Genomic DNA, 24,753 nt, shown 5'->3' with positions numbered 1-24,753 from the left:
GGTGGAGTTATTACTCCCTGGGAAGCTGAGCGGCGTGTGGACCCATTCTGAACATCTAAAGACAAAGGAAGATGCAGAGGGCTCAGTAGGACTTTTGGTGTGTAGTGTGAAGATGAGGGACACGTGCAGCCCAGCCCTCAATTGACCTTTCTCCTTGACCTCCTTCTTTATATAATACCCTCATGGTGCTGAGCTTAATCAGGTCTGTCAGCTGAACGTCCCCCTTCCCGATGATGGTGAAGAGCAAAGGGATAAGCCATCTATTTCCAGAACCTAAAGAGGTTTAGCATTTAAAAACAAAAAGCTTTCAACTAGGCGTTCCTCTCATTGCACCTTGCCAAGGCCAGCAGGATGGCTTGTGCGCCTTTGGGAGCCCCTGAGAAGATTGGAACCCCGAGCTAATGCCTGAAATTGCTGAACTGACCAGTCTGCCATCTCACTAATCCAATCAGTGCCCTGCTCTTCAAACCTGATTTGGTTTATAGACACTGAGTTGTTGGGCATCTCCACAGATCCCTACAAATTCCCCGCCGTGGCAGCCAGGGGCCTCACCCTTGCCCTGTGGGGTTATCTGATAGGATTTCACCAGTTCCCTCAGAGCATGGGCTGGCTGCTCACCATCTGAAAGCACAGGTACCCTTTTCTGACTTCCCTGGCCATCTCAACTGGTTGGTGACAAATTACAAGGTAAGTGAGCATCAAACCCAAACATTCTCAGAAACCAGGATGGACACAGGGTGGGTGTGGGGGGCAACAAAGACAGACATGCTTCTGCAAGGCAGTGTGCTGGAGTTTGCTACCTCTGACTTCCACAGGATTTTGCTTGGAAAGGAAACTTGGAGGGGATTTAATCCCAAACCATGAAGTGGCCTTGACTATCTGCCAGACTGAGGAGAGGAAACAGATACACTGAGTGGAAAGAAAGGCCTGCTTGGTAGCACTGGGGTTCTCATGTGCCCCTGACCACTGTATTTAGGGAGCAGTCATGTGATATTTCAGAGATATTTTCTGTGTGCTTACCATAAGGCACAGAAAAGCCAGGTGTGGTGGTACACACCTGTAATCCCAGCACTAGGCAGGAGGATTACCGGTTTGAGGCAACCGGGGCTTTATGAGACAGGAGGAGGAAGAGGAGAAGGGAAGAAAGGATCTAGTCATGATATAATTGTTTAATTTTCTTTGATACAGAGTCTTACTGAATAACCCTAGCTGCCCTGGAACTCACGTTGTAGTCCAGGCTTGCCTCAAATTTTCTGCAATCCTAACTCTTCCCCTTGAGTGACGAGATTATAGGCAGGAGTCACCATACCTGGCATGACAGCATTTTAGATGCAGTCTTACAAGTACATGACACCAGTGTTTAATCAAAAAAACACAAAACTTCATTAGAATCTACCTGGTGACATTTACTGAAATGCCTGAAACAAAATAAGAAAATATCAGGAAAAACAGAACACACCAAAATATACAATGGGCCAGACGTGGTGACACACACCTTTGATCTCAGCACTTGGGAGGTAGACTTAGGTAGATCTCTATGAGTTAGAGGCTAGTCTGGTCTACATAGTGAGTTTCAGGTCAGCCAGTGAGACCCCGTTTGGGTGGAGGGGGGCACTGGGGCTGGAGAAATGGCCCAGCAGTTATAAGTGCTTGCTGCTCCAGAAGACATGAGTTTGGTTCCCAGCACCTGGGTCAGGTTATAACTCCAGCTTCAAGAAATCCAACACTCTTAATCCCAGCACTTGGGAGGCAGAGGCAGGTGGATTTCTGAGTGCGAGGCCAGCCTGGTCTACAGAGTGAGTTCCAGGACAGCTAGGGCTATACAGAGAAACCCTGTCTCAGGGGGTGGAGGGGTGGGGGAAGAAATCCAGCACTCTCTTCTTGCCTCTACAGGCGTCTGTACACATGTGGCACACATACACATAAAAAACTAAGTATTTTTTAGATGCACAATACTATAAAGTACAACCAATCGGAGAGCTGATTGGATCAAGGATGGGTACTGGAGGGTGTGGGAGGAAATGTCCAAAGGAGGAAGTCACAGGCGTAGGCTTTACGTCCCGAGTGTCCATAACTTTATGTTTGGATCATTGTACTTTCCTAGCCTCCCAACCTCTGACATACATCCCAAGGGACAAACAACATGGCAGCCTGTGTGAAGACCAATAAATCCCATGTCATCTTCAAGAAGGTCTCTCGGGACAAGTCGGTAAGTGGCACAAAAGAGAGACTTCTTAAAAATGATTGTAAGAGTAATAGGAAGCAGGTATCTGTCAAATATAACTGTGAGCAACACCCATCTACCATGAGGCCTAGGGAAGCCCTGTGTCCATGGGATGGATGGACAGTCAGTGTGAGAGAACTGAGGAACAACAGTGGACCCTGCAACCCACCACATCTCAGCCCCATTGTCCCACCCCAACCTCATTATTTTTCCTTGCTAAGTTGTGGAAATGTGTGTTACGTCACTGGCCACACTAGCATACACACTAGCACACTAAGGCTGGTGTATCTGGTGGTATATCTAGCAGGTTTACCTAATGGAAAGTGCGGATCTGCCTCATTCTTCTAGCTGGCTTCCTTATGATCCCTCACAGAGGAATCAGGCTTTTCACGTGTACCCTCCTCCTGCCCACTCCTCTGTTGGCCAGAAGTGTCATCATTTCCATCAAGCCCTTGGGTTATTTGAGGTTATAGCTTTGGGGCCCTACATCTTCTCATTCTCCAGCCCCTTACTACTTTGTGCTGACTTCTGATCACTTACCATTCTCCCTCCATCCCTCCAACCCTCCACTCCCAACCCCTCCCACTAACACCTAACAGACAGCCATTGTCTATGGCCATGAAGCCTTGAAATACACCTGGTCTTTAAACAGACATTATTTGAAACAAGGAATTTATTTCCTTCTTTATTTCCTTCTTTCCTCCCTACTTGCCTCCCTTCCTTCTTCTATGGTACTGGGGAATTAAACTTGGGGCTTCATATATGCTAGGCAAGCACCCCACCACTGACTGATACACACACACACACACACACACACACACACACATACACATACACATACACATACACATGCTTCCAGGCCCTACTTAGGTTTTTTTTCCTGGTACAGAGGTCCAAGTGGAGGAGAATCCATCAATTCATGTTTTGTGTTCTGGGAGTTTCCAATGGCAACCCTTGTGTGTCCCAGTCATGGTGCCTGGCCTCTGCAGCCATTTTTCTGTGGTTTTCTTTTCTGTGAAATCCTCGGGCTGGTGGTGAGCACCCTGGCTCATTTCAGCTCATGGTTTGAGGATACAGTCCAGCATAATGGGGCCTGGTAGCAGGAACATGAGGCCGTTGATCTTTAGACAGGAAGCAGACAAGATGAGTGTCCCTTATGGTCTCTTAAATGTCAGGAGACCTTTCCCAGGAGCTCTCCAGGAGGCTTGCCTCTTATCTTCACTAGTTGGGCCTGAGTTACCTGCCTATACTATGCCGATCACAAGCCAAAAGAATTAGATGCTCAGAACTGGATCAGACCAACCAAGAAAAATTCCTTGAGCCAGGTGGGGGTGGCACATGCCTTTAATCCCAGCACTTGGGAGGCAGAGGCAGGTGGATTTCTGAGTTCGAGGACAGCCTGGTCTACAGAGTGAGTTCCAGGACAGCCAGGACTACATAGAGAAACCCTGTCTCAAAAAAAAAAAAAAAAAAAAAAAAAACAACGAAAACAAAACAAAAAAAAAAGTTAAAGTAAAAGACAGATGCAGGCAGGGCATGGGAGGGAAGGGAAGGGGGAAAAGAATCACCCATTAGGGCTGGCCTCCTCTTAGCATGCAGCCTCATGGTTGATGGTGGATCTTATGCATGACTAGCTATCTTATCCAAGAAGATGTGCTTAGCTAGGGGCAAGTTGCCAGAAGTCTATCTGTCAGTTCCCCATGGCCACCCTTTTCTACCTGTTCCTGTCCTTCCCACTTTTCCCAGGGTAGTAGAAGGGTGGTCTTGCTCCCAGTTGAGTTCAGAGTTGCTTACTCCTGGTTAAGACTCATGATGTTCCACTCCTAGGGAACTTAGTCCCGTCTAGTCTAGACTGGATCTGCAGCCTTTCCTTCTCTGCCAGAATGTGAGAACAGGCCTTAGCTAGGCTTGATAGCACACACCTTTAATCCCTGTAGTCAGGAGGCAGAGGCAAGTGAATCCCTCTGAGTTTGAGGCCAGCCTAGTCTACATGACAAGTTCCAGGACAGCTAAGGCTACATAAATAGATCCGTTCCTGATTTGAGCACTTACCTCAGACCAAGGTAGCAACCTGGAGAGGTTTTGTCTCCATAGACCAACAGTGCTGGGGAGGCCTCCATAGCCCTGGAAGCCGGGAAAGTGGAATATGTGCCTCGAGGGGGAGAGATACGGACCCTGAGTGTTCCTGTGGCACCAGGTTTGAAGTCAGCCCAGGCTACACAGTATGTTCTAGAGCTTGTGCTACAGAGTGAGAGACTGAATCTTAAAATAACACTGGGGCAACCAGAACATGCTGGGATGCAGGGGACCTACTTGGGAGGTAGCCATGTTAGGCTTCCTACAAGAACAGAGATAGATGGATCTAACGAGAGCTTATGCCCCTGGGTAAGACTCATGGTCTACCACCACTGGGGAACCTTAGTTTCACTCAGTCTGGCTGAATTGGGCCTGTAGCACTGGGTACAGGTGTTTTCTTGGGCTGATGGGATGGGGTATTCAGAAGATATCAGAACTCAGAAACTAACAGGACCTCCTCCCAGAAACACGCTTAGAAGAGTGTGCCGGCCCCCGGCTAGGCCAGCAAGCAGGGGACAAACAACAGCTCCCCCTCTTCTCTCCTTCTACTTTTGAGTCCATCCTTCACAAAAGGCAGAGGGTCAGGGAGTTTAGTGGGCAAGTCAGCTGGGTTAGCCTCAGGGGAGAGCTCTGACCTAGAGGGCAAAGGGACCCACCTGGGGAGAAATGACTCATTGTGGAAGACTGAGTATAAGACATGATTTAATGTCAAGAATCATTTAGATTGTTTGGAGAAATAAAAAAATGTGTACTTGAGAGGCCAAGAGAAACAGGCAGCTAGCCAGGGTGCATTTATTTATTTATTTATTTATTTATTTATTTATTTATTATTTAAGCATTGGCATCCTTAGCAAGCACTGACTGAATCCTTCTATGGACCAAAGGCTATAGTAAATACTGGAAGGCTGGAAGATGTATAGAACACTCTAGATGAATGTTTCTCAACCTGTGGGTTGTGACCCCTGTGGGGGTTGAAGGACCCTTTCACAGGGGTCACCTAAGACCATCAGAAAACACAGATATCTACGTTACACTTCATAGCCGTCGCACAATTACAGTTATGAAGTAGCAACAAAAATGATTTTCTGGTTGGGAGGGAGGGTCATCACCACAAGAGGAGCTGTATCATGATGTGTGGCATTGGGAAGGTTGAGACCCACTGCCCTAGATCCTCACCTCAAGGCATCTGCAGTCCTCTGGTAAAGAAGTGAGCAACAGGGCAGCTCCCTGCTCTCCTACCAAAAAGCTGAGGAGACTGGCTGCCAAGAACATGGGTGGCGTCCCCACCAACTGGTTCCATGCCCTCCTTCCTCAGTGCGTGGTTTCGGGTTTACTTGGGCAGGGCTTACCTGATCACTTCTCTGTAACTCCTGCTCCTTTGCCTAGAAAGACTCTGGACAAGGAGACAAGACCTTTCAGTGCATAGCTAGAAACAGAAGACTGTGTCTGTGGGCATGACCTTCCGCTAATGTACGGGTTAGCCTGTCAGACTGACCTGGTTGCTTACAGACCTGGGCTTGAGAAGAGGGAGGAGAGCATAGTGTGAAGAATTCCTACCATCTATACGGTTGGAAAGAGTTCCCTTGGAGCCCATGTAGGGATGTAAAGCAGGACACTGCACTTGCAATGAGCCATCTTCACCCACAGCGGGAAGAGAAGAACATCCACAGAGCATCAGTGGAGCCAAGTGACTCCTCTTCTGAAGACTAAAGGCTTCTGAAAGGGCTGAGGCTCCAGGGTAGAGTGCTTGCCTTGCATACATGCAGCCCCAGGTTTGATTCCCAGCACTGGATAAGAGGAAGAGAGCAACACTACTGGGAAGACTTCAGGGTTGTTGGTCTGTGAGTGAATGTCTTTGTTCTTCCTGCAGGTGACCATCTATCTGGGGAAGAGGGACTATATAGACCATGTCAGCCAAGTAGAGCCCGTAGGTAAGTTGAGTTTGGGGAAAAATTTAAGGTTGGCTTTCCTCTCAGTCATCAGACTGCTAGTTTTCCATTAAAAAAAAAAAAAAAAAGAAAGAATGAATGAATGAATGAATGAATGAATGCCAATAGGGGATGGAAGTCCACACCTTTAATCCCAGCACCCAGAAGGCAGCGTCAGATGGGTCTCTGTGAATTCAAAGCCAGCCTGGTCTACATAGTGAGTTTCTGAACAGTCAAGGCTACAAAGAGAGAACTCGTCTCAAAAAACGAACAAAACAAAAGAGATGGAGACAGCCCAGAATTAGGAGCACTAGCTGCTTTTACAGAGGACCTGAGTTCAATTCCCAGCAACCACACAGCAGCCCACACTGTTAGTCCATCTCTAGGATATTTGATGCCCCCTCTGGTTACTGTGTGCAGTACATGTGGGTGGTGTACATACATACATGCAGGCAAACATCCATGTACATCAAATAAAACACATCTTTAAAAAAAAACAATCTCAGCCAGTTAGTGGCACATACCTTTAATCCCAGCACTTGGGAGACAGAGGCAAGCAGATCTTTGAGTTTGTGGCCAGCCTGGTCTACAGTGTGAGTTCCAGGACAGCTAGAGCTATACAAAGAAACCTTGTCTCAAAACAAACAAGCAAACAAATAAATAAAATCTCACTAATAATCTAATCAAATACAAATTAAAATGTCAGTGAGTGGCCAACTGGTTGGTCAGAAACAATTTATTTTTACATTTATTTATTTTTTTGGTGTCAGAGGAAAATTTTGTGTAGTCAGTTCTCTTATACCTTTGTGTGGTTCTGGGGATTGAACTCAGGTTGCCAGGATTGTGCAGCAAGCAAGTGGATTATCCACTAAGCCATCTTGCTAGCCCCTCAAATGAAAAAACAATAAAAGGCTGCTTTGTAGTTCAGCACCATTTACTCATTGCAAGGCCCTGGGCTCAAGCTTCCGTACTAAAGGAAACAATCCATCGCTCTGCTTCCTGACTGTGCATGCGATATGGCCAGCTGCTTCAAATTCCTGTTTCCACATTACCCCATCAGGATAGATGTACACTCAAACAGTATGTGCCACCAGGTAAGCAGGTAGCCATATCAGCCACTTCTTATATCTCCAGAACCACCCAGACTCTAGAAAACAACAGGTATCTAATGTAGAAAAAGGAACTGTTACTATGTGTTTTTCCCAACATCAATTCAGTACATTTCCAATTTTCAAATGCAAAAAAAAAAAAAAAAAAAGGTTAAAGAATGGGCTGTGGAAATGCCAGTGATCCTGATGATGCCAAGGAGCTGGCCCCCATGGACCACTGCGGGGAGCGCGCAGTGCTGCAGCCACTGGGAAAGCAGCTCTGCAGTTTCCTTAAGAACTAAGCACATCCTTTCCATTTGAGCCAATAATAACACCTCTGAGTATTTATTGAGAAGTGAAAACTGCATACAAAAGCTTTCTTGGATGTGGTTGTTCACAGCAGCCCCAAACTGAAAAGACTAAAGTCTCTTTTCAGTGGATGAGGGACATTAAACAAACTGTGGCATAGCCACACCATGGACTACTATTCAATCATAAAAAAGAACAAGCAGCCAGTTGTTGGCACATGCCTGTGATCCCAGCACTTGGGAGCTGAGACAGGAGGCATGAGAATCCGAGGGTAGCCTGAGCTACCTCTCAAGAGGGAGGACAGGTGGAGTAAGAATCAGGAGCTGTTGATTCCTGCAACATGCTGGGTAAAAAGAGCAATCTTCATAATTCCAGTTGTATAGCATTCTCAAAATGACAAAAGTCTACAGACAGTGCTTGCCAGGGGCCAAGGATGTTGGGAACAGAGATGGGCGGTGTGATTCAGCCCAAAGGAGACCTTTAGGATGCCAGAACAATTCCACATCTGTATTGTGAAGCTCACACAGATCTCCATCTATGATAAAACAAGAGAGAGCTGCGCATACCTATTGTGTACTTACTGTGTTTTCATCTCTTACACATGAGAGGCAACTGGATGAAGGGTGCCGGAGCCTTCTGCTCTAGCTCTACAGATTTCTCTGGCTTGCAAAGCATTTCACTAGCAACTGTTTGAAAGCTGTATGGGGGTTGGGGGAGATTGGGAGTTTTAAACACTGAGGATAAAACTGTCCTCAGTGGGTAAGGATGCTTGCTGCCAAGACTGACAACTGGAATTTGATCCTCAGAACTATATTTTTAAAGTGACTATTCTGATTATTTTATTTTATGTGTAAGTATGTGGGCCTGAGCGCATATATGTACATAATATGCATGCAGGAGCCATCAGAGGACAGAAGAGCTGTTGGATCCCCTGAAATTGGAACTACAGACAGATATGTGTTGCCACATGGGTGCTAGGAACCCAAACCCAGGTCCCATGCAAGAGCAGCTAGTTCTGTTAACTGACAAACCATCTATCCAACCTCCAAAACAAATATTATTCTTAAAAATCATAAAAAGCAAGGTGGTTGGTGAATCAGGCCTGGAGGCAGGAGGATTACTTGTTTATGCTCGTCCTTAGCTACATAGCAAGCCCAATATCCCGTCTCAGCCTTCCCACCTCCAAACTAAAAATGGAAGATGCCAGAAGTCCTAAAGTCAGATGCCTTGTTTTCCTAATCTCACTCTTGGTTTTCTCTCTTTTGTTTTAGATGGTGTTGTATTGGTGGATCCTGAGCTAGTGAAAGGGAAGAAAGGTAAGCTAAGCCCCTTGCTCATCCTCTGGGCAGAGAAGGCCTAGTCAGTCACCTTGCCCATCCTCCTGGCATAGAAGGGTATCTGTGGGTAGTAGGAACCATGCTTGTTGAGAGGCGAGGGAATAAAATCCAGAGTTTATTTTTGTGCTTCCTTGCAAAGTTCTGTGCCACAGTATCACAGTGCCCTTGAGATCTCTGGCAGTCGAGTGTGGCAAGCCATTTGTTTCTAATGACAGTTGCAAAAACTGAATTAGAACAGATTCAAGATTTGCTCATGATGATGTCGATAACTCGGATCCATTCTAAATATGTCTCTGGAGTGGTTGCTCCTGGCAACCACAAGGCATTGTTCTACATCTTGGATGTACCCATTGGAATATGTCAGGTGTGGGCTGGTGACAGGGTTGGGGCGAGAGGGGAGCAAGGCAGGAAAGACAGAAAATTGCTCTCTTCTGTTTCCCATCTTTTCTCGGGGCTCTACAGCTCTCTGGTTTGGACTCAGCCAGTCCAGCCCTTTACCACACAGGGATTCAGCTATCAGGGAAAACCACAGCTTAGTGGGTGCAGGCAGAAATCCAGGCCCGCTGTGGGCGGCGCTTTTCTCAAGTCCTCACCTGTAAGGAAGAGTGCAGGTGGGTCAAGCAATTCTGATGTTTAGGGGCAGCTGGCCTCAGAACTGACACAGAATGCTCAGTCAAAGCCAGGGGACTCGAGGTACCACTTTCAACAAGCCTTACGATGGAGGACTGTGCACTTCCTGTCTTCAAAGAAACTTGAAGCTAACTTTCATACACTGGGCACTGGCTCCCTTTAATCAGACAGAATTTTGGGAAGTGGTGATTTAGAAGCTGCTTAGTGCGCCTCTGAGCAATGCACAAAGACTATATAAATGAAACTTCGCACGTTTGATTTTGTCTCTCTGCTTGGCCCAGGCCTTTGGCTATTCCCTTAGCCTTCATATGTCTCAGGCACATGTCTGTTTTGCTTCCAGCACTGTTTGTCTCTCCAGACATCCTGCCCTCTGTAACCCAAGCATGCAAGTTAGCACCATTTCAGACATCCAACTCCAGATGAACAAGCTGGTGGACCAGGAGCGGCGGGGGGTGGGGGGGAAGGAGACAGTAAGGCCAGGTGGACTGTGTATGTTTGTCCACATATTGTTTTAATTTATTACATTTTTATTCATGGAATACGTGTGTATGTCCATGTGTTGCTGCATATGTACATATGTATATGGGTGGGTACACAAGTACTAAGGTTCACATGTGGAGGTGGGGGGAGCAACTTGTGGAGAGTTGGTTCCCTCCTGGTACCATGTGGATCCTGGAAATTGAATTTTCTTTGTCAGGCTTGGAAACAGATGCCTTTACTCAATTAGCCATCTTGCCAGCTCTGTCCATAGATTTCTACCATCCTAGCAAAATAATATGGTTGCCAAGGAGATGGTTCCCAATCTGTGAGAGTCCTGTTTTTGGATAATGAACTCTAACCCTAGGAATGTGCTGATATTCCCAAAATGTGCAACCAGCTGCATAGTATTATTCTTCCAGCCCCCCAACCAGCACCCCCCCCCCAGGTTCCTTCCAGGCAACAGAGCCTGGCTCCCTGGGGCAGACACCATGGTGTGGTCACTCTGTTGCTGGCTCTGCCCAGTGGAAGTGGCTGAGGTAGATGGGTCTGTGCAATGGGCCAAGACTCACTTGATGCCTATTCTTCCACAGTGTATGTCACCCTGACCTGCGCCTTCCGCTATGGCCAGGAGGACATTGATGTGATGGGCCTGACCTTCCGCAGGGACCTGTATTTTTCTCGGGTCCAGGTATATCCTCCTGTTGGGGCCATGAGTGCCCTCACCCAACTCCAGGAGAGCCTGCTCAAGAAACTGGGAGACAACACGTACCCATTTCTGCTCACGGTGAGCTTTCCTTTCCCTGCCTGCTGCCCTGCTTGCCTCCTTCATCCGTGGTACCTTATGACTGGAGCAGGGCAAAGAGGAGGGGGCAGAGGCCCACATCTGTGGGCCTGTAAATTGCACCCTTGAAAGAAATTCTAGATTGCATGTTCTGTGATCGTCTGTTTTTAAGTCTTTGGAAATAGCCTCCCTGCCTCAGAAGGCACCATTTCAACCTGCCCTTTGGATATTTCTCTTCATCTGACTACCTAATTAGATGAGTATGTTCTGTCTTCTCTCATTCACTATAAAAAGAAACTGGAAGACATGACCCTCAGCTGGCCCCAGGGAGTTCTAAGCAAGCAAGAGTCTGCTTTGGGACAGGAGGTCTTAGTAGATTGAGTACCATCTTTTATCCCTTGGCTCCCCACGCCTGCTCCCCTACATAGTCCTGGGCACTGAACCAGGGCCTTACTCTGTCTGCTCACATCTCCAAGGGGCCCATGTGTCACCCAGTAAAAGCCAAGCTCTAGGCAAGAACTGGATATGAGCAAGCCTCTGTGGCCCTTTCTGTTTGCAATACTGTTTTATTGGCACATGCTCCTCCAAAGTGATGTGGTTCAGCCTTTAAAAAAAAAAATCAAGAAGTAAATGGGTGGTGGCAGCACATGCCTATAATCTCAGCACTTAGGAAGCAGGGACGGGCAGATCTCTGAGAGTTCAAGACCAGCCTAGTCTGCAGAGTGAGTTCCAGGACAACCAGGGCTACACAGAGAAACTCTGTCTGTATAAAACAAACAAACAAAAAGTCAAGAAACATTGTCTAAGTCAGAACATGGATGAATCCCAAAAACATGATGCCACATAAAATAAGACACAGAAGGAAAAGCAGTATCATACAGTCCCACTTCCATGAAGTGATGGATGGAGCCCCATTAATTTAGACAGAAAGAAGACCAGGTCTATTGGCCTGCTGGGGAGGAGGACAGGGATTTCAGGTTCCATGGATACAGTTTCTCTTTGGAATGATGGGAAGGTTCTGGAGACAAATGCGTATGACTATTCTGGAGCAGTATGAACAGACTTAATCACAATGAAGCATGCATTGAAATGAGCTAAAATGGTAAAATTCTATGTTATCCTATTTTACCACAATTCTTATATAAATTTTGTTTTTTTAAAAATTATTTTTCTGGGTGTGGTGGGTGCATGCCTTTAATCTGAGCACTTGGGGAGGGTAGAGACAGACATATTTCAGAGTTCAAGGCCACTTGGTTTTGCAGAGCCTGTTCCAGGATAGCCAGGACTATACAGAGAAACCCTGTCTCAAAAAACCTTGTATGTATGTATATATATATATATGTATATATATATATATATATATATATATATATAGTGTGTGTGTGTGATGGTGTGTATGTGTGTGTGTTGGGAACTTGAAGTAACATTATTTTTGCAGTGCATATAAAAAAATCTTTAGAGGCCAGGTATGTTGGTACCTGGCCTTAATCCCAGCATTCAGAAGGCAAAGGCAGGATGATCTGTGTGAGTTCAAGGCTAGCCTGGTCTACATAATGGGTTCCAGGAGGCCAGGGCTACACCAAAAAACCCCATCTCAACCACCACTCCCAAAAATTTCAACAATAAAAACAAACAAACAAAAAAAAACTTGTTACAATGGAATCTTTTTCTGGCTGTCCTGAAGCTTGCTGTTGTAGACTAGGCTAGCTTCAAACTCAGATTGTCTTGCCTCTGCCTCTCAAGTGCTGGAATTAAAGCCACAGGCTAACGACTGGCTAGAAATGGGTTCCTTAAGTGCTCCGAGTGTGGTTTGGTGCAAGGGCTTTTGTCTAGCATACACAAATTTGGTCCCCTTGCACAAAATGATTTTTTTTCGAGCAACAACAGAGGGCTGGAGAAATGGCTCAGAGGTTAGCTGCTAGCTGCTCTTACAGAGAACAAAGAACCAGGTTTCAGCATCTGAATGGCAGCTTACACGAGTTTCAGAGGATTCCTCACTGTCTTTGGGCCTCCATGAACACCAGGCACACATGCAGTACACATATACATGCAGGCATATGTATACACTCATACATATAATATTTAGAAATTAATACATCTTTTTAAAATGTAGTTTTTTTAGTCACGAATCTCAGCAATATATGAGAGGCAGGAAAATTGAAAGTTCAAGGCTAGCATTAACTAAGCAGAGAAAGACCCTGTTTCCACCCCTTACCCCCAACACACAGACACACACACACACACACACACACACACACACACATTTTATTTCGACCTGATAGTTCTTATAGCATTAATTGGCTAACACTGGACTAAAGAGTTTGGAGATGTATGTTTACTGTTGGCATTATTTATAATGGCAAAGCAATTAGACACCTAGACACCATGTAGGTGTTCAACAAGGAGGGATGGCTACATGAAGTGCATTGTAGAAGCTCTAAGCACTGTAGAGAGAAATTGTAGTACATTGTGTGTAAAAATGCTCAGAGGGATGTCTGGGTAGGGTAAAGGTTAGTAAGGTGAGTGAACTAGATAATCAGATGTCTTTGGTCCCAGTGGTCACACTCAAGCCCAAGTGATGAACACATGCCCTGGGTACAGTCTCATTGGTGTGTCTCTGTACATGCTGGAGGTTTTTGGAAATAAATCAGCATTGATCTGGGTGTCAGAAGAGTGGGAGAATTCTGTGTTTTCTGTGTGTCGTGTAAGATGTTTTATACTGCACGTAGAATAACTCCTCTGAAGGAAATGGTTGTTTGTTTGTCTTTCTAGTTTCCTGACTACCTACCTTGTTCAGTGATGTTGCAGCCAGCTCCACAGGACGTAGGGAAGGTAAGTTAAAGAAGAAAAGCCACAGATTATCCTCCTTCAATAGGCTTTTGATTGTTTTGATTGTAAGGTGGGCTCTTACGAGACTGAAACTGACCTTGAAATCCTGATCTCCCTGCCTCCACCTCCCAAGTCCTGGGATGACAGTCATTAGCCACCATGTCAAGCTTTCTTTCTTTCTTTCTTTCTTTTTTAAGATTTATTTATTTTATGTATGTGAGTACACTGTAGCTGTCTTCAGACATACACTAGAAGAGAACATCAGATCCCATTACAGATGGTTATGAGCCACCATGTGGTTGCTGGGAATTGAACTCAGGCCCCCTGGAAGAACAGTCAGTGCTCTTAACCACTGAGCCATCTCTCCAGCCCTATGCCAAGCTTTCAATAGCCATTTAAGTTAGTCTTTTGTCACTGAAAATTTCAAATATGCTCAAAGGGCCCAGCATAAAGACTCTCCAACCATGAATATCCTTGCGAACAAGAGATTGAACCCCCTGGCTCTCATGTATTAACAGAAAGCCACAGGCAACAATAAGAACACAGAACTGTAGGATGTAATAGATATGGCCACAGGCATTATGGAAAACCTCAGGCTTGTGTAAGGGAGGGACAGCAGATGGCATTTAAAGCCAGAGTCCTTATTCTAAGAAAAGAGGAAAGCCAGACTCTCCAGGGAATGAGGCCCTGGTACTTGCAGCGGAGGGAACATGCTCACACGTTTTCTACTACATGCTGAAAGAAGGGAGAAGAGGCAGAGGATCGGAGCTGACGTCAGGGTGGAAGAAGGCATAGGGCAGCCAGGTTTTGACAACTTGGGTTTCAGTGACATGGGAGCCAGTGGAGGGGCTGAAGAGCAGGCTCAGGGTTACAAAGGGTCAGGAAGGGATTTGAAGTTGCTCAAGCGTGTGCTATGAAGGGGAAGGGAGGGAAAGGAGGGTGTGACCAAGATGGAGAGAGTAAAGACCAGAGGAGGGAATAGGTGCCAGCTTGCTTGGGCCCCAAGATTGTGATGTCGGGTCTGTGGGCAGTGACTGATGACAGGAAGTGGAAGGACAGTGTTCATCAGTGCAGTATCATCACCCACTAGTCGTTCATAGAGTAGAAATGGCATTTAAAAAACTGGGATGGATGGAATGGCATAGAAGAGACTTGAACTAAATGGAACAGGACCATACATTGTTTGCAATACATTGCATACATTGCACACTGGTCACACAATGCAAAGGTCAATGTCATGAGAGTGGTTTCACACACACACACATACACACAGAGATACACAGACACACACAAACACACACAGACACACAGACACACACACAGACACACAGACATACACACACAGACACAGATACACAGACACACACACACACACACATCTGATTTCTAAGCCACACTATAAATATTACTTCTAAACATTTAAATGCTATGGTCCAGGGAAGCTGAGGACAGCTGAGATCAGGGAAAATGGGGTCACTCAAGATAAGGGGACCAGGAACTAAGAAAACACAACTGCACCTTATCAGATCCATCACTGCTCTTTCAAGGATGCCCTGAATCCTAGTTCTTAGATGACCTTTCCAGAGTTTTACAGCCCTGTGCAGGCTAGAGTCCCTCTCATCCCTTCTATTCTTAGAGGTGAGAGGGTATTATGTCAGTAGGAGTGCTTCTGGGTTGGAAACCTCCAGTATTCTTGAACTGGGAACTTGGTTGCAGCTGGAGGCTGAATAACACATAGGAGATTATTAGATACATGTATATGTGTGTGTATATTTGTATATATATATGTATGTATATATATTATACACATAACATAAATATAATACAAGTCATTTTATATATCACAAGTTATGTGTTATAATCTATAATATTATATAGTTTATTTCATGTTATATTAATAAAAATGTTATTATATATGCTAATATACTCACCACTATAAAATGGTTACACAGTAAAATATATTAACATTATATAGCATATAGGTTAACAGAATATAATATATAGGCAGAAGATTTAAAGTACATGGTAAATTATTACCTTATTATTCAGTTTTACACAGCTGTTAAGAGAGTGGATGCTTCAGCTTAAGAGAACCCAGATCCCAGAGGCCTATGGAAGTGTGTGGCTTGTTCAGAGACCAGCACAGGCTGGGACAGCTAGGTGGGATGGGTGGGTGACAGCAGGCTGCCTGCAGGCATTTTGTCTACATTGAACCTGTTTGTCTACAATGTGAGAGGTGCTGTGTTCTAGTCTCTAGTTCTGCTAGTTCTGTGACTCAGCTGTCACCATTGACATGTGGCATCGGGACACAAGAGACACCCTTGTTATTCCTTCTTTATCTCTCTGGGCAAAAAGCAGGATATGCCGGGCCTACGTGGGGCGCTAAGGGCTGGAGATCACAGACAGATGCATTTACTCCATCCATGCAGACTTAAAAGTTTTCTTTCCTTTTGAAAATGAGGTCATCTTACCATTTCACCTCATTGAGAAGGAAAAATTCAACCATTGTGAGCCATTGCTGTCTGGCCAGGGTTGGCTTTGGGGGAGCCACCAAGGTCTGAGTGTTTGCAACCTGACAGGACATCCATGAATACTGTTCCCAGTGCCATGAGCACCTGTGTCCCCAGTGCTGTGTGCAGCGTTAAGGCAGGAGGTCATGCATGATCAGGTTGTACATTTGTGAACAAAGTAGAGGGAGGCATATACCTGCCAGGACTCAAGAGGCACATCTCAGGAGGCGTGTTGGCAGGCCGCCATCCTTCTATAGTGGCTCTTCATCCCCAATGCTGGCTGATTTAGCTCAACTTGACACAGGCGAGAATCATCTGAGAACTGGGAGCCTCAATTAAGAAAATGCCTCCTTAAGATCAGGCTGCAGACAGGCCTGCAGAACTTTTGTTTTGTGTTTTTGTTTTTCAAATCAGGGTTTCTCTGCATAGCCCTGGCCATCCTGGAACGTATTCTGTAGACCAGGCTGGCCTCCAACTAAAAGATCCACCTGCCTCTGTCTCCTGAGTGCTGAATTAAAGGTGTTTCATCATAGCAAAAGTAACCCTCACTAAAATGCTGATGTCAACGTTGGATTAGTGGTGCACTTCTCCGCTAGTCTCCATGGGACAGCCTCAAGAAAGACACAATTTAGGAGAAAAGCTAAGGCCATATGTCTCCCTGCAGGTGTGACCTCTGTCCTGTTAGGGAGGTGCTGACCACTGCCCTATCTGTTCTCTTGTCTCCAATAGACCTGTGGGGTTGACTTTGAGGTTAAAGCATTCGCCACAGATGTCACAGATGCTGAAGAGGACAAGATCCCTAAGAAGTAAGAATACTCTCAAGGGACTTGGGGAGGATGGGGTGGCATAAAGGTAGGAATAAGAAATACTCCCACTTTATCCCAGTGTGACAGACTCTTCATGCTGGTTCCTGGTGGCTGGGGCGATGCTATCTCCCGAGATCAAAGCAGATAAAGCCTGAACTATGTGCCATGGGGGGCGGGGGAGCAAAGATTACTAATACGGGGTAGGGAACACAAAAGGGAATGACAGTGGACTTAGCAACTCAGGGACCCACGGGCCCCCCAACCTTCCAGGTCCTTTCATTTTCTTCCTATTTATTTATTTTCTCTTCTTAGTTTTTATTTTATTTTATCTTATTCTATCCTCTCTCTCTCTCTCTCTCTCTCTCTCTCTCTCTCTCTCTCTCTCTCTCTCTCTCTCTCTCCCCGTCTGTCTCTCTGTAGTCAAGACTTCCCTAGAACTCATGGGTGTTCCTTCTGCCTCAGTTTCCCAAACACTGAATGCTAGGTATAAGATACCATGTCTATTTTTTTAAAAACCACTTTGAACTTACAATAAGATACATACACTATGCAGTCTGTGATCCCAACCACTTTGAAACACATGACTCTGTAACACTAAATGTATTCACAATATTTCACTGTCATCAGAATCTAACTCAAAGCTTTTGTACTCTTCCAAACAGAATCTCTGTCACCAATGAACATTCTGTCCACCCACCAGGTGCTTGTTTCTTTGAGCATGTCATACTTATATACAATGAACTAGGATGATATATACCCACACTTCTCTTCCCTCCTCTCACTTTCCCCATATCCTCCCCCTCTTAGCTGTGTCTTCTTTTTATTTGATAACTCACTTCAGTCCTAAGTTTCCACCCATCCTACCCCTTCCCACATTCTCCTCATGCTCGGTGTCCATATCTCCCCATGCTGTGTATTTTGTTGCGGATCTGACCCATCACATGCACCATGACCTGGTACATCTCAGACAAGCACTCTGTTTCCTGAGCTATGTGCTTTTGATGCTTATGACAGTGACAATGTACCATAGTTACACAGAGCTCTAAAGTCTGGTCACATAAGGCATCTGAAACCATGACACAGACTCTCCTGAGAGGAGGCTAAGCAGGGAGCAGGATGCAAGGGACCCTACGGGCATTGCTGGTTCAGCATTCAAATCCCTGGAATCATAGAAGAGGGATCAGAGCAGGCCTTTCCCAAATCCCCTGGCAGGGTGATTTTAAGCATTCAGGGTTGGGGTGGGGGCACTGACCATGAACCCTGGACCTTTCCTCCTTAGGAGCTCTGTGCGGTTACTGATCCGGAAAGTGCAGCATGCCCCACTTGAGATGGGTCCCCAGCCCAGTGCTGAAGCCTCCTGGCAGTTCTTCATGTCTGACAAGCCTCTGCTCCTCTCAGTCTCCCTCAGCAAAGAGGTAATCCTCATTCCCATGGGGTTTAGGCCACAGCCCCCTCACTCTGTAGATGCACACAAGTCACCTTGGGTCTGCCATAGTGAATGCATAGATGTTTGCAAATTACCAGCCTATTTCCATTCATTTGGAGCTAGTCCCCATAAGCCACCATGGCTTTACCATTGCACCTGTTGGCTATCCCTGTAGTCTGAGGGCTGTAGAGATGGTAAGTTTAGACCCCCTTCCAGCTGCCTTGGCCACTCCTAGACCTTCATTCTCTGAAACAGCATTGCTCACTCACTGTACTATGTTAAGTTGCTCACTTTCTTGGAAAATTCAGATTTCATAGAAAACTCACAGGGCAGCCATGTTAAGAGTGATGTCATCAGTGAGGAGAGTCATGGGAGTAGAAGGTGAAAGCCAAGGCTCTTGTAGTCCAAAGACAATGATGCACAGGTTAACCAGAGCCTCATGCACTGTGTACACATGTGTGGGCATGGATGGCACAGGGTGTTGCTGAGTAAAGTTCTGTCAGCCAGCAATCCTAGTGCCTTCGGTTCATTTCACACATCCCACCCACAAACAATAAAGTCAAGGCAGGAACTTCCAAGAGCCCCCTGCCTAGGGAATGGCGCCACTCACAGTGGTGCTGCCTCTGGCCACATCAATTAACAATCAGGACAACTCCCCACAGATATGCATACAGACTAACTTGAGGTAGATGATCCTTCTCAAGACTCTCTTCCCAGGTGATTCTCAGTTGTGTCAAGCTGACAATTAAAGCTGCCCCTCAACCTCCTCGGCCTTCTTTCTGCAAATGAGGCTGAACATGTTCATAGCCTCCTCTAGAGGAAATGTTACTATCATTTTAGACTTTCTAACACTGGGGTTATCCAGCCTTATCTATTGGAAAGGGACTAAGAAAATCTTGGTCTAGGGAGCCCTCAGCTCACAGAAGCCATCTGCTGCATTTTGTTTATCTCTTTGGCTCCTTTCTCACTTTTCAGATATATTTCCATGGGGAACCCATCCCTGTGACTGTGACTGTGACCAATAACACAGAGAAGGTTGTGAAGAAGATTGCAGTATCAGGTGGGACATTCATCTCTATACTAGAACACAGGGCTTTCTAGAATTCCTCAGCCCCATGCTATTTCCTAAGGCCCAATCTGGCTTGATATCCCTGCCCCCACCTCTGTCCTTAGATCTACCTGTTGCTATTATCATTGATAGCAGGATTTTTTTTTTTTTTTTGAGACAGGGTTTTTCTATGTAGTCCTAGCTGACCTGGAACTCATTCTATAAACCAGGCTGGCCTCAAACGCAAAAATCTTCCTGCCCTTGTCTCCCAAGTATTGGGGTAAAGGTATGTGCCCACCACTGCTTGGCTGATAGCAGGATCTTAAAAAGAGAAGGACATTAGAAGTCACCGCATTCAGGCTGTGGATATCCCTCAGTTGGGAGAACGTACAGGAAGCTCTAGGTTCAATCCTCAGCACCACATAAACTAAATGGTATGTCCATAAAATTTCAGCACTTGGGAGTTGGAGACGGAAGATCAGAAGTTCAAGGCTGTCTTTGGCTATATGTCTAAGTTGAGGCCAGCCTGGGTGATGGGAAACCTTACCTCAAAACAGCAAGTCATTGCATTAACCATCATGGACTTTTGTCTTGGAACTTTGTCTCCAGTAGTTGGCCTTTCCAACTTCCCATGGCCATGCCGTTCCAGGGACACCCCTCAGAGCCAGGTCTCACTTGGGGAGTCCAGGAAGAAGCTCCCCTCTCTTGTTTTTGATTACTTGTTTATTTAACGTTTGCCTGTGTGTATGCCTGTTTACTATGTACATGCAGTGCCTGTGGAGGCCAGAAGAGGGCATCAGATTCCCTGGAACTGGAGTTACAGATGGTTGTTTGCTGCCCTGTGGGTTGTTTGGGGACTTAAACCTTAACCACGGAACCATTCTCTAGCCCCACTTCCCTTTTTGGAAATTGATAATTTTTGTTGACTAATACAGCAAGTGAGTGAGCAAGGCATTGGACTTGGGCTTAATCTCTGGGCTCCTGTTATGTCACCCTTGAATCCCAAGATGGCTTGCTATCTACCTTCTCAGGCCTTTAGGCCCTGAGTAGAGATCCCACATAGAAGTGCCTCATGAATAGTGATGTGTGATGTCTTACCTTGACGGAGCTTCTCACGAAGATCAGCTCTGTTAGGTGCTCCAATGGAGTGTTCTATGTATTTCCTCAGCCCATTGTGGCACATACCTGTAATCCATGCACTCAGGACACAGGAGGGTTGTAAGTCTGTGGCCAGTCTGGGTAACATACCTAGCTTTTCTCTCAAGATGTTAAAAGTATAGAACAAAACCAAAATGTGTAGGTCCTCTGCGGGCAAAACAAACAAACAAAAAGCCAAATGGATTGATCTGTGTGAGTGAATTCAGACTTCAGCTTTCAGCTAGAACATCTGATGGCCAAGCTAAGGCAGATACACAACATCAGAGTGAGTAGTCACACCAGGCTACCCTGGACAAAGGATATGGGAATTTCAGTGTTACATTAGTCTTTATAACTGGGCTGGGCAAGCAAAAGGTTCAGGAGTTCAAGGTCAGCCACAGCAACGTGCAGAGGCCAGACTAGACTACATGAAATGCCAGTTTGTTTGTTTTTTTGTTTGTTTGTTGGTTGGTTGGTTGGTTGGTTTTTCGAGACAGGGTTTCTCTGTGTAGTCCTGGCTGTCCTGGAACTCACTCTGTAGACCAGGCTGGCCTCAAACTCAGAAATCCGCCTGCCTCTGCTTCCCAAGTGCTGGGATTAAAGGCGTGCGCCACCACCACCCGGCGAAATCCCAGTTTTAAAACAGCTAGAGATATTACTCAATTTGTAGCTTGCTTGCTGGGCATAGGCCAGGTCTGGGTTCAATCTCCAGTGTATACATATGCACATACACATGTGTGCATGTACATACAAAATAGTTTGTCCCATGCAAGCCAGATGGTTGTATAGCCCAGTTATCTGCTGGGGTTTGAAGTTGCTCACTGTATGCTCAAATGTTTGAAACTTGATCTTCACATTCACATTTTAATGATATTTGCAGGTAAGATGTTGCGAAGTAGCTAGGGTCAGATGAAGTTCTGAGGAAGGGCCTGTAATGACATTAGTGGCTTTGCATGAAGTAAAGAGACTTAAATTAGCATACCTGCCCTGCTTCTGCCATTTGGGGTCCTCTGCTGTTATGATCAAACAGGAAGGCCTTTATCAGAGGCCAGCACCACTTGGGAGTTCCAGCTTCCAGAGCCAGGGGCTAATTAAACTTCCATGCTTCATAAGTAATCTTGTGTATTATTCAGTTATAGCAACAGAAAATGGGCTGACACAGTGTCAGACATAAGTTCCACTTTCCCTCTGTGTCCACCGAAGATGAAGGTCAGGAATTGTGTGCCTGTATATTAGAGAATCTATGATTTTTTTTTCCTTTTTGCCAATATGAATATTAATTCAGCCTAGTTTTATGTTGGTTTAGTTCTCTGTAGGACGGAGTTATTCAGCATATCGTATATAGTGCCAATGGCTTTCTTGGTCAGTGTAGCAGAGTCTATCTGCCCAGGCTGTTATAACAAAAACACCATAAACTAATGGCTCACACACACTGAGATATGAGCCTCAAACTTGTGCTTCTCGTACTGCAGCCTCCTTGGTACTGGTATTTGCAGGTGTGTGCTGTTATAGCCAGCTAACAACACACAGTTATTTCTGGCAGTTCTGGAGGCTAGAATTCAAGATCAAAGTGCTGACAGATTTGTCTGTTGAGGGGCTCATCCTCCAACAAGCTCCTGGAACCTCCTTGTAAAGGCCATGAATTCCACTCATGAGGGTGCTGTCCCTACAACCCCCTCACTTCTCCAGAGAGCCCTCCTCTTCACACTGAATGCCCTCTTGAGCTAGAGGGATGAGCTGGTAAAAGTGCCAGCTTCCCAGCCTGGCACTGTGCGTTTGATCTCTGGAACTCACATGGTGGAAGGAATGACTTTCCTACACATTGTCCTCTGACCTCCCAACAAGTCCTTGACATGTTCCTGATCCCCTCCAGTGATGCAAATTTTGTTTTGTTTGTTTGTTTGTTTGTTTTCTTTTGTTTTTGGTTTTTTTCCGAGATAGGATTTCTCTGTATAGCCTTGGCTGACCTGGAACTCACTCTGTAGACCAGGCTGGCCTCGAACTCAGAAATCCGCCTACCTCTGCCTCCCAAGTGCTGGGATTAAAGGTGTGCGCCACCACCGCCCGGCGCAAATTTTAAAAATAATGTCACCTTGGAGTTGTAATTTCAATTTTGAAAGAACAGAAAAGCAAACTTCCAGAAACAGCTGCAAAATTGATCATGTATCATTGCATACTTGTATTTAAAATTACTTCTGAGCAAAGTGTGCAATGCTAGCACTTGGTGCCGAGGCAGAATTGTGAGTTCTAGGCCACCCTGGGTTACACAGTAAAACCTGTTTCAAAATAAAAATATTTCTCAAAGTTTATTGAATAATAACAATACCAGTGACCTTGAAAGAAGTTGTGGAATTTTCTGAAACAAAATGTTAATAGCTTTCTATAAGTTGGGTACTGTAATGGGTACTTTAAATTGTTTCTTTTAATCCTCAAGCTTGATTTTAAGAGATTATGGGCTTGGAAGAGAGGAGGGGGTTTCCTGGAGCCGCATCTCAGAGCCTGGTGTTTGGTGGGAATTAACACAGAGCAAGTCACTGGTGTACAGAAATGGCCTGAAATCAGACCTTGAAAAATTGCAGCTTTAAGCTGAGGGCTGAGAAAGCCAGATGATCCTGTGTGTCTCCCGGAAGGCACAAGGGACTGCACTGACCACCCCACTCCTGACTTCCCTTTGCAGTGGAACAAATGGCCAATGTGGTTCTCTACTCAAGTGATTATTATGTGAAGCCTGTGGCCTCAGAGGAAACACAGTAAGTAGCGGTTGCCTTTCTACTTCCTGGGCAGCAGCCCACTTGTCAACTTCCTCTTCTGAAGAGGGAACTAGAATGTCCTGCCAGGCCCCGAGCCTTTGCTTTCTTCCCCTTTTCTCACATCAAGGGCTATAAAGCAAGGCAAGCTAAGCTATATATTTATTTTGCCTCTGGGTCCATCTCTTAGGCTGGGAGATCAGTCTTCATAACAAGGGACCAGAGGGGAGAAATCTAGAGAGTAATGTCACTATGGGAACAACAGGGGCTCTATGTATCCTTGGAATGTGTTGACAGGAATGAGATGCTCTTTCTGTCCCCAGAAGATGAGTAAATGAGCTATTAGCCCAGGGTTGTAGTGTGTGTGTATGTGTGTTTGTGTTTGTGTGTGTGTGTGTGTGTGTGTGTGTGTGTATGTGTGTGTATCTGGCATAGTCTTTCTGCAAATTCTACTACAGTAAAGGCTATCATCCTAGCCTGAGGGGCCCCCTTCCATGACAGCCAAGCTGGAGAGAGAGAGGTGGGGGGAAGGGAGAGAGAGGGACAGGGAGAGGGAAAGAGGGAGGGGGGAGGGGGAGAGGAAAGGGGAGAGGAAGGGGGAGAGTGTTTTAGGTTTTGTTTTTCACAGAGGACCTAAGTTTGTCCCCAGCACCCATGTTAGGTGTCTCATGTGTAACTACAACTCCAGGAAAGCTGATACCCGATACCCCTGACTTCCTTGGGCAACCACACATATGCATATTCACTTATTCACACAGTAAATAAAACAAATATTTAAAAAAACATTTTAATCTAAGCTTAAGTATGGAGGTCAAAAAAAAAAAAAGGAGAGGAGAGGAGAGGAGAGGAGAGGAGAGGAGAGGAGCTTAGAAACACAACAAGCACTGAAGATCTAAGAGCTTCTCAAAGAAGAATCACAGACATTGCGACCTCTCCAAGTGTGGGTAGGGGCTTCTTTTGATCATCTTAACTTGAAAATCTTGCAGCAATGGCAACTGGACTAGAAAACTGGGTCCAGTCTGAGCTCTGTGTGAATGACTGTCTCCCTTTAGTCATTTAGACACCTTTAGGACTCAAAATACTCCCAGAATCCCTGAATAGGTTCTTTGTGCCCACCAGGTACCTCCTAGCACCTTGCTGGGAAGGGGGGGTGGGGTTCATTTAATACACAGGCTGGGTAGGGGCTTGGATATGAATCTCCACTTTTCTAGCTAGCGTGTTCTATACAGAAAACATTACCAGGGTGACAGGGAGGTTGGGGTGGAAGGGAGGGGTGTGTGGTAAGGAAAGAAAAACCTGATTCATCGAGATCATGTTACATATTTAAAATTTAACTTCAGAGTAAGCTACTACTAAAAAAATACAGCCTTGCATTTAAATGTAGGTATATAGTTTTG

At 45.6% G+C, this 24,753-nt stretch overlaps 1 protein-coding gene across 2 annotated transcripts in view; it reads left to right on the top strand.

Annotated features, from left to right (window-relative positions):
- The first annotated feature begins 382 nt into the window (after window positions 1-382).
- The window catches only part of Sag (S-antigen visual arrestin), a 39,335-nt gene continuing 14,964 nt past the window's right edge, over window positions 383-24,753 (top strand). Inside the window, exons 1-10 of one of the 2 annotated variants that reach the window (XM_034521392.2) lie at window positions 383-687; window positions 2,105-2,209; window positions 6,171-6,231; window positions 8,897-8,941; window positions 10,663-10,856; window positions 13,626-13,685; window positions 16,922-16,998; window positions 18,278-18,413; window positions 19,400-19,484; window positions 23,287-23,359. In XM_034521392.2, the coding sequence (XP_034377283.1) occupies window positions 2,144-2,209; window positions 6,171-6,231; window positions 8,897-8,941; window positions 10,663-10,856; window positions 13,626-13,685; window positions 16,922-16,998; window positions 18,278-18,413; window positions 19,400-19,484; window positions 23,287-23,359 (797 nt within the window). In that variant the 5' untranslated portion in view covers window positions 383-687; window positions 2,105-2,143. The remainder of the gene's footprint in view (window positions 688-2,104; window positions 2,210-6,170; window positions 6,232-8,896; window positions 8,942-10,662; window positions 10,857-13,625; window positions 13,686-16,921; window positions 16,999-18,277; window positions 18,414-19,399; window positions 19,485-23,286; window positions 23,360-24,753) is intronic. The other variant, XM_076914848.1, reaches the window with a different exon arrangement.

This window comes from Arvicanthis niloticus, chromosome 17 (assembly GCF_011762505.2).
Source record: "Arvicanthis niloticus isolate mArvNil1 chromosome 17, mArvNil1.pat.X, whole genome shotgun sequence".
Lineage (NCBI taxonomy): Eukaryota > Metazoa > Chordata > Mammalia > Rodentia > Muridae > Arvicanthis > Arvicanthis niloticus.
This window is presented reverse-complemented; position numbering and strand designations above follow the sequence as displayed.